This window comes from Grammomys surdaster, unplaced genomic scaffold (assembly GCF_004785775.1).
Source record: "Grammomys surdaster isolate TR1022 unplaced genomic scaffold, NIH_TR_1.0 222, whole genome shotgun sequence".
Classification (NCBI taxonomy): domain Eukaryota; kingdom Metazoa; phylum Chordata; class Mammalia; order Rodentia; family Muridae; genus Grammomys; species Grammomys surdaster.
Genome location: NW_021604667.1, coordinates 2,345,971 through 2,356,427, shown reverse-complemented (window position 1 = coordinate 2,356,427; position 10,457 = coordinate 2,345,971). Strand labels below are relative to the sequence as shown.

The following is a 10,457-nucleotide window of genomic DNA, read 5'->3' as shown; positions in this document are numbered from 1 at the left end:
CTCTCCAACATGTCCTCAGTAATCTTTAAAAAACTACCCCACCACATCTAATTAGTGCCGTATGTGCACACAGGTACAAGGTACTGGTACATGAGGAACCTACTAGTGGCCAGTTTCAAAGAAAACTGACTATCTCCACCTTAGTTGCCACCAACTACCAATAGTTCCTCAGTGGGCTGGGATGCGCGCCTCTTCAGTTGGTGCTTCAATTTTGGCTGGCTTGATCTTGCTGTGAGTTCATGAGTGCACTAGCCATGTCATGACCAGAATCAGCCATGACATGGCACTACTCCCATCCCCCGGCTCCTCGGTTTAAAATATTAAAGCAAGTTAGCCTCTCTATATTGGGTAAAACCTTTTTATTAACTGACCCAAGCACTTCATTTTTTTTTCTGATTTGAGGTAAAACCATTAAACACAGCTCACAAGAAAATACAATGACTATTTAACTACAATTACAAGAGTTTGAAACTTCACTAGTTGTTCATATAATACTTTTACAAATGTATACAACTGTAGAGTCTACTTAAGCTAGGTTTAGTATTAACCAAGAGTATATCCAAGACCTAGACACCTGATTACTACTTTTAAAGTGACTACAAGTTTGTAACAACAGAAGGATTTAAGTGTTACCTTAGGAATGTATTTTCCTTTCAAAATCACCCAGCTAGTGCCATGTAGTGTTTTCTCATTCTTCAGAGATGTCAGTGAAAGCTTTTGGAAAAGCACACACCTGTTCCTGCCCTGTATATTCCTCTTAAGTATTACATTTGGTCAATAACCACATAACCATTGCCCTGCTACAAGCAACAGAATTTTCTTTTGCAAAGTTCTATTGAATTTTCAGATGCTGTTTTAGTTCCAACTGTCAATTTCCATGTGTGTGAGTTACTGTGTGTGTGTGTGGGGGGGGGAAAGTGTCCACATGGAGACAAGGATGATAAATCAATCCACGAACACAGGCAATGTGTTTGCCCCAACTGAGCCCAGTATTGAGGTTTCACTGTTATTGGACTTCTGTTTTAAATCAATACCATAGACTTTGGAACACTGCAGATTTGCTTTAAAGATAGATAAAACAAAAATCATGCAGTTAAGTCAGCTGGGTAAAATGGGCTTGTTTTCAGAATATAGCATAGTTAGACGCTGATCCCTTTTCATTCTTAGTACAGTTACCATTTTGACCAGTGTGTGTGCACTTACCATTTTGACCAGTTTGTGGAAATACCCAAGTTTTCCCTCTCTTAGGAAAATCAAATTGTAATTCAGTTTATTCTAACTACAGATAGAAGAGAAATAGCTTTACCATTTGCATTACAGCACTGAAGTTCACTTTCTGGATTTGTGACATACAAACACATCATGCATTCTAAGATGAGTTGATTTTATCGGTGTCACTAGTGATGTTACTTAAAAAATTTACAGCAAGTTCAAAACTTTTCTAAATATTGAAATCACCATGTTGAAAAGACAGACTGGAATGTTACAAATGATTTTGCAAAATACAAAAATAGATATGCTCCACCGAATGCTTCAGTCATTCTTCCGAGCAGTCTCGTCTTTTGGTTCTTCATCATCTGAGTACACAGTAGGCTCCTCCCCTTCCTTCAGCAGTTTTCCCACATGATGATACTTGACTGGAGGTAGAGAAAAAAAACCACAATTAGTCATTCTCATGCTTTAAAAAAATTACTACATTTCATTTTAAAGCATTTATGAGAGGTCCACACAATATAGTCAGCAATGTCTTAGGCTTCTTGATAGATATAAAGAGATTATATCATACTCTTTGCCAAAAATGGAACTAAAGAGTTTTGTTCAAAAGACAAAAATATAAAGCAGCAAATCATTTCAGGTGGTATCAACATGAAGTGAGCCCTCTGTAGAAGTATTTATAGTAAGACCTCACTATGAATTGGGGGGGGGTTGTAGGGCACTTCATGGAAGAAAGATATGCTTTGGAAAATGTATGGACGAACTTCAGTTGAAAGATTATTTCCAGAAAAATGAAACCACATTCAAAGGCACAAGCAAGACTGGGCATATCTGGGAAACAGTAAGAACATGTCGTCAGGAGTAGAATTGGCATTTGGAAATAGTAGGAGATAAGTCTGGCTAATCAGTGTGTGGGAATATTATGAAAGACCTGAAAAGCCAGCCTGAGAAATTTGAACTTCACCTATAGGTGGCAAAGGTACTGAAAGTTCATAAGAGAAAGAATGACACAGCAAAACAGCACTCCAGCAACGTTATCACCCAGCTATGCAGGGCAGAATTCAGTAAGAGCAGTTGAGAAGGGTGACCAGGAGGCTGGTATGCAGAGCCAGATGTGAAGGAACCACAGCCAGTAGGGTAAGACCATTAGAATTAAAGTAAAAGGATATGAGACAGCTTCAAAGAAAACCGGAAACATCCATTAATGTAGTGACATCTGGATAGCCTGTGAACCAGGATGAGGACTGCAAAAAGGGAGCCACTCCAGAAGGCCACATGAAAGGAGGGCCAGAGCATGGACCAGAATTGAGAAATTAGTACCAGACAAGAATCAGGAGGGACAGAAAGCTGAAGCAGTGTTTAGGGGCAACTTGGAGGATGTGTTAGACCGTGATGGGCTGGAATAATGGTTAAGTACACAGGCAGGATAGCAGGAGACAGACATTTTTCCCAACGTGGGAAAAATCTATTAAAGGAATGGCAAGGGACTAGGAAGGGATTGAAGATGTTGTAGCCAAGAGGTTTAGGTGTAAAGTCAGAATTAGCAAGCTCTATTATAATCAAGTGAATCCAGGGTTAATGAACATTTCCTTTCTGAAATGGGAGGAATGAGAGGAGTAAGCAACCTGTCTAAACAGGTAACTAAAGCTGCTTTTATGTGAAATAATCGCTGGGAACAACTGAAACTTCCCTATTTGAACATAGTATAAAGTGTGTTTGTGTGTTGGGGGGAGGTGGCTTGGGACTATGCAAGATAAATAAAAGTCAAGTGGCACCTGAGAAACCTGCTTAAGGGGAATCCACAATGATTTCTGAGTGTAGCTGGTGTGTCACAACAGGTTGGGTTAGGCCTAGGCGAAAGGAGTTGTGGGCAAAAGAAAAAAAAATCACCTGTTTCCCACTGATGTCAGAAAGCTCTAGTGCACAGAGCTTTGTGGATTATAAATCATAAATCACTAGTTTCATAGAGAAGATTATGATTACATAGGCATCTTGGGCAAACGTTAGTGACTATGTCAGATAGCTGGGCTGTTTTCAAAGTCCAAAGATTTGCGTCCTGATTTGAAAGCTATACTTGGTCTGTTCAAGATCCAAACTCAAAAGGTAGTGTCATATCTGGCTAATTATTAACCAAGAACTCTCTCAGGTTATGGGTTATTCTAAAAAAGACAGTTGGATATAGCCAAAAGAGTGTGTACAATTTAACTGATTGTGGGGAATCAGTAAATTAAAAGCTTCCCCTCCATACCAAAACATCTTCCTTAAACCAAGTGGTCATGATCTTCACATATATTTCATAAAACCTGGGAAAGATTATTATAGCTCAAATCTGTGCCAGATTTGAAATTATTTGTGAAATAATCTTAAAATGATCATTTAACCTCTGGGACTTAGGGTTGGCTGAAGCCTGTTCCTGCATTCTCATGATTTGAATTTCACCCCTTATTTCCACCTCAACTGTAAATACTTTACCCTCCTCCCATACATAAGCCTGAAACAAGTGTTCCTTTTTTCTTTAAAAACAATGTAGACACCATTGTTTGCTGGGCAGACTATAAGCAGCATTTATGGATGAGGTCTAATTTATAGTTAGGCTAAATCAGATTCAATGAACAGCTGTTTGGCAGAACACAAGTTTCCCATTCTTCAAGAGAGCTGTGGGCTGCTTTTAAACAATGTGTGTGACAAGGGAGGGCTTATAAAAGTCCTTCTTCCTGTAGGCAAGAAGGCCACTGTCCTTTCCCCTACAGTCCTTTCCCCTACATGCCCAAATGCTAGTATGGAATCTATATCCCTTCATGCAAAAATGCACACATCAAGATCAGAAGCTCAGGTTTCTGTAGAGGCCAAGCTAAAACTTGGTGTGCCATCATAGCAAGTGACTCAGCACTGCTACCATTCCTTTATGCCATGAACTTGACCTGTCCAAGCCTATCAAAATGTACCCAATTTCAGAGTGCTTAGTAATTATTGTTTGATCATAAATCTGCATTACTGGTAGAAATTTGATCCAGACAAAATATAAAGAAATGCTTACAAGTGAACTGAGAGTCCCAGTCACTCAGGGTCTCCTGCTGGGCAGGAGTGAGGTCAGAAAGGTCGTCATACTCATCCTTCAGTGCTTCTTTGTCCAGGCAAAATGTGGCAAGGCCCCGGGATGCATCTCTTCCGGCAAAGACCCCATATGGCCCCTCTTTAAAGACAAAATGAAACCAAAGACAGGTTCTTTACTAGACAATATACTTCTCTGTGCCTCACATACAGAAGATGGCTTCCTTGCTTTCAACACTGAAAGCCTTTTAATTTTCTGTTTTGTTTGTTGTTTTTTTAAGACAGGGTTTCTCTGTGTAGCTATGGCTGTCCTTGAACTCACTCTGTCTCCTGAGTGCTGGGATTAAAGGAGTACACCACCACTTCCTGGCTTCATATTCCATTCTTAAGCTACATGTATACTGACACTTTGATCATTACATAAGGGATATTGACAGACTTACTGTCACTTCAATAAGTAAAATGAAATAAAAATATATAGCATTTGAAATTGCCTATGTCCTGCACATAGCTAATATAAACCTAAGTGATTCTTTTGAGGGTGGCCTTGATAAGGAATGTTTGATTATACATTCCATGGGTTAGAATTCAGCTCAAAGACTTTGTATCTACAGGTTGGCTCTATTCTGGGTGCTTGAGCCAAGATAGTCAGAATTACGGCTTCTTAATCACTAATGTGTAAATGAAAACATTTCCTTATCAACATATTCTGATATGTTTTAAACAATCTTTGGTTCTAAAACATGAACCCTGAGGCATCTGCAGGAGCAATCATTTTACAAATATCAGTGGTTCAAAATCCTAGCCACGTGTTATATAACCTTTCCTGTCAGTAAGAACTCACAACAAGGGAGGCCAGTTTTGGTACTGTTTTTAAGTATAAGCATACAAATGAGCATAAACAGTGGTGAAAACACTAAATTTTTCACTGAAAAGGGCTGCAATCAGTGCTTTCAAATAGTCTCATAAAACCTGGAAAATGCTCTTCTGTATAACATCATAGCAAGCTTTTGTCTGAGGGCAGTGGATCATTCTGAATCCACTTAATGTGGTTACTTAAATATTGCACCAGCAAATGAAAGGAATTTGGGGTATTTTAAACAATGCCTCACCTTCCCAAAAAGTAGGCTGGATAGCAACTCTGACGTTAAAATCATTATACCAACCAGGAGAATGACTGGTGTTTCATTACAGTCTGGTTATCTGAAACTTGAGTCGACTGAACCGTTTTTCTTTCTAACATATTAAATTTTATGACCCATTTTTTGTGGGACTGGGGCTTTGCATATCTTAGGAAAGCACCCTACTGCTGAGATATACTTCAAATCCTTAGGATCAACTTGTAAATGCAGCTAAGATTCTAAAACAGGGGATGTTTTCAGTCTTCATTGCATGCTGCCACTAGAGATGGTTTAAAAAGAAAAAAAAATTTGTATGCTTTTCACAAAATGTATACTGTTAATGGAAATAGTAACATGTAGTGCTTGCAAACAAGGAAACTGTTTTGGACTCTTACCATTTTAGAAATTACAATCCCTGGACTGGTAATGCATACTTAAACAAGATCTAAGGCAAATATTAAGTCTTTAGAGAATATATTTTGCTTACTACAAAGTATATTAACTAGATGCTTGGTAAGCAGAGCGTTGTGTTACTCGGTTACTCACTAGCACCTACAACAGTGCTGTGCACATAGTACTAGACACTCAAATGGCTTCAGTTTAGGTGTACTCTGTAACAGAAAATATTTCCACTATGATATCATCGGTGTTCCTGCACCCACTCAAAAATGGAGAGCAGCAACTTGGGCTCCTCACATTGGGGTATGCTTAACCTTTGTTTCCTTGAGGGAAAACTAAGGCCTTGAGACCACAAGGTGTTGTACCAGATCACACAGCTGGCCAGTGACAAGAGCTAGGCTAGAATGTAGAGTGCACGTTGACTTCTAGTTGTAGCTATGCCTGTATACACAGCGATAGACCCCAGGATGACACTGCAATAACCTACCTGGTTAGATCGGAGACAGCTTGACTCCAGCTGTGCTCTCTAAAAGCACGGAGGATCCATGTGATGACTTTGCAAACTATAACCATATGACGACGCCTCATGGATTTGTGTTGATTACCTTATGGTTTAGCTTAATAATTATGGGTATTTACACGATTGTTTATGGATGTGTGACTATAGTGACAAATAATATGTAGTTTTCCTATTATTTTGCAGTTACATGCCTATAGAAAATAGATTTTCTAAAATGTCTGAAAGCAGAAATGAAGGGTGAGAGTTCGCTAAAAACCTTTTGCAGATGTGATTTTGATTGGCTGGACTCTGAAGACTTTATGGAGTGGGTATGTCTGGTTTGGATTAGTGCTGGCTAGTCTTCCCTCTTAGACCAATGAGCATGTGAACACACCCCCTGAGTTCCTAGTGCTTAGAGGAATCCATATTGGAAGAGCTAAAACCTCTTCTTTCTCCCTAATGTTCTAGAAAGCAGGGCTTTCCAAATCTGGCTGATTTCCCATTTCCCCAAAGGAGAGTATTAAAATGTAGATTTTTTTTTAGCCATCTCCACCCCAGAGATGGAGATGTGGTTATGGCTGGTCAGGCTAAGAATCAGTATTTTTCACAAGCATCAGGTGATTGTGATAGGCAATCCAGTTTGGAAAAACCTCATCTCTAGGGAGTTGTCCATCCCTTGTTTTCCCTCTGGTTGGCTTTTCCTGAAATCCCCCCACCCATCGGGCTTCAGGGGGTACTACTGTTTCTTAGGACCCTCCTATCCCTCCCTCCCACCCCTCCCCCGTTTCATTTCATTTTTTTCCACCTCCCAGTCTTCCCACCCTACTATACACTACATATGGTGTTTCTGACCATCTCACCATGTTACCATGGTCCACCACACTCTGCTCTTAATGAATCCTCAACCAGTCTCCTTCCCTCCAGCAAGCCTGTTCGCTTGTTCATCATCCAGCCTCTCAGTTCACTCCACACAGCACGCACATACACATACCAAAGACATACCTAACACACGTCACATTCCAAGCGCCCCCCCCCACCAAACGGTGTACACCAAACACACACTCACCGCGCATGCACACAGTGTACACCACACACACACACACACACACACACACACACACACACCAGGAACAATGCTTCTCTCTACCTGACACTAATCCCCTTCTCCACTTTCTCTCTTCGCACACCCTTACATTCCACCATGGCTCCTCCGGCGTCATCAGCCTCCAAGTCTTCTCGAGTGTCTGGGCCTTTCTGGAGACGCCTTCATTTTTTTTTTCTCAAATTCGAAGCCTCCTCCTCTTTTCAGGACCCCCGTCCCCGCCCCAAAGCCCGCTATCTTCGAAAACTTCCCCAACATCCCGGGCCTTCGGACCTCGCTGTCTCTCCCACCCGCGGCTTCCCAGCTTCAGCCTCATTCGGGCATCCCATCCCCCCCATACGGGGGCCCCCCCCCCCAGCCTCTTGCCCAGGCCCGCTCCAGGAGCCGCCCGCCTTCCCTCCAACCCTCTCACGGGGACGCCCCACCTCCTTCGGCCTCTCTCCCACCCCGCTCCCACGCCAGGGTCCCCTCTTTTGTCTCCACGACCCACTTGGCCCTGCCGTACCCGGCCCGTAGAACTTGCGGCCTTTGGTCACGTCGAACACCTTGCCGTTGATGGCCATCAGAATGCGCGGGTCCTGGACGCCATCGAAACGCCTCAGCTCGGCAGGGGTGAAGTCGCGCCGCTTGAGGCGGGGCAGTGGGGGCGGCTCGTCGTCGTCGCCACTGGCACCGGGCTGGTCCCCGCGAACGATCTTGTAGAGCAGGAAGATGCAGAGGCCAAGGAGCAGCAGGTTGAGAGGCGACGTGAAAATCTCGTGCAGCAGCCCGCCGCCCTCCAGCTCGCTCGGGTCGGCGCCAGTCGCCACCACATCCTCGGCAGCCATGATCTCGGGAGCAAAGGTTGGGCCCGGCAAGGCAGCGAGCGCTCCGGAACAGTCTGCTTCCTCCGCCCTCTCAGCGAACAGTGGCGCGCAGCGTTCTGTGGTAGGGGAAGAAAAGCCTCGGGAGGGGCGGGGCTGCGAGGGGGCGGGACCTCTAACCACGCCCCTCGCGGCCACCTAAGCGCCCCGCCTTTTTCGAGCTGGCTTGGGCTGGCTCGGCCTCAGCTTAGGCTCCCTATGTAGCCTCAGGGTCTTGGCCTTTCTCCTACAAGGGCTCTGTCAGCCAGGGCCACGAAGCTCAGCCCACCTCGCTTCTACCTGCTGGGTTTCTGCCCTAGTTTCATGGCTCCCTCGGAGCGTAGTACAGTTCACAGACACACAGCTCAGTCTCCTGGGGACAGTGGGTAGCTTCCCGCCGACCCTGTGGGAGAGCCTTGCCTCTAGGGCCGGCTCCTCATGGCAAAAGAAGTCGGTTAAAATGGGGTCGCATTTCTCTTGCTTCGCTTCCATTTTAAAGCCTCTTATGCTCTCTCCCCTGGCCGTACCCTCAGGGACAGGAAGCTGTTTTAGGATACTCTAAAACCATGCCTTTTACTCCTTTTTCAACTTACAGACCTAGACCACTCGAACATCCATTTTGGGATGGTTCTCCTCCAAATCTTGCCCCAAAGCTGCGGGACTTAACACCCAAAGGACAGCCAGTCAGGTAACAGACCTGTCAGCAATTTAAAATCTGGAGCTCGTATCGCCAGATTTTGCATTTGTTCTTAAAGTTCTTTTTTTTTTTCTTTTGCAATCATCGATTATGCTTAGTCACAAGGCATCAGCAATCAGCAACTGGCATTCTGTTGTTGAGCTTTTTTTTTTTTCCTATAAAATACCAGAATAATGTTCAAAGTTTCTTTGCTTGCTTGACAGCATTCTTCTATTTGAAGTCTGTGGAAACCCTGAGAATAGTCCCTGATAAATGCTGGAGTTTGGAAGGATCCTAGATTTTATCTTTTTACATACCTAGGCTTCTGGTGTGCTCCATGGGAACAGGCCTCTATGGAACAAGGAGTGCTCCTATTTTTCAGAGACCTAGTCTGGCTGCCCCCGTTTTAAAACTGTAATTGGGAGAAAGTAACAGAAGGAAAAGAAGAATAATTAAAACCAAGCCATGCACGCATCTCCAGAGCACTACTTTTCCATAGAATCTTGTTTGTACATAGTTTTCACCACTACTTACATGCAAGAGATTTGTGCAGAGAATTGGCTAAATTCTGAAAAATTTTGGCAAAGATTGCTTTAATTCCTGCTGCCCCCATCTTCTTAAAGTGTGAGGAGCCAAACAATCTTTATATCCAGCTCACACATTTTTCCCCAGAGCTAAATTTAGGATTAGCTAAACTGGCCCCTCCAGATCTTTTGTCAAAACTCTTCAACTTAATCATCATGAAACAAGCTCAAACTGAGAGCACTCAGCTCCAGTTAGAATCCTGTTATCCCTTTCACAAAGTCCTGTGAGCAGCAAAGATATTTCTAAATAAATAAATAAATAAATAAATAACTCGTGAAAAATATTTTCATTTGAAACTAATATGGCAAAAAAATCTATCTTTAAGTGCTCATTTTAATTGATAGGAAAATCTTTAAGGGGTTGAGAAAATGGCCTAGTGGGCGGAAACACGTTGGCATGCAAGTGTGAAGATCTGCTTTCCAATCCCCAGCACCCATATAGAAGCCAGGAGGGTTTGGCAGCTAGCCTTTAATGCTAGAGCCGGAGCATGGGCCACAGGTTAGTTAGACTATCCTTTGCCCTGATATCTAAGGTGAGAGTAATCAAGGGAGCCACTACAGTTCAACCTCTGCCACGCACACAAATGCAGCCCTACACACACACACACACACACACACACACACACACACACCACGCATGAACATTCAAATACATATCACACAGATATGTGGCAAAAAAGAAAGAAAGAAAATCATTAGTGAAATCCTCAAGTCATAATGGAAAAAAAATGAGGAGATATCAGTGGTGAAGAAAAGCATATAAAATGTTCAGTTTTGTTAGTAATTAAAAATACACGGAAATAACATTGTCATCGACCACCTTTCTGTAGGACAGATGTAAAGAGCAGAAAAGGATAACGTGCTGCTAGGAAACTAAGGATGCTCCCATACATCAACATTGGCATAAGCGTTTGTTAGCCATAAGTATTTTCACAAAACCCACTTCTAGAAATAGAATTTTTGTTCCA

At 42.8% G+C, this 10,457-nt stretch overlaps 1 protein-coding gene across 1 annotated transcript; it reads right to left on the bottom strand.

The window, feature by feature from the left end:
- Positions 1-340: 340 nt before the first annotated feature.
- On the bottom strand, positions 341-8,305 carry Pgrmc1 (progesterone receptor membrane component 1). The gene is made up of 3 exons (XM_028773165.1): positions 7,893-8,305; positions 4,253-4,408; positions 341-1,637 (listed from the first exon to the last, which is right to left on the bottom strand). The coding sequence occupies exons 1-3, from the start codon at positions 8,212-8,214 to the stop codon at positions 1,534-1,536; spliced, it is 582 nt and encodes a 193-aa protein (XP_028628998.1). The 5' UTR covers positions 8,215-8,305; the 3' UTR covers positions 341-1,533.
- Positions 8,306-10,457: the final 2,152 nt, after the last annotated feature.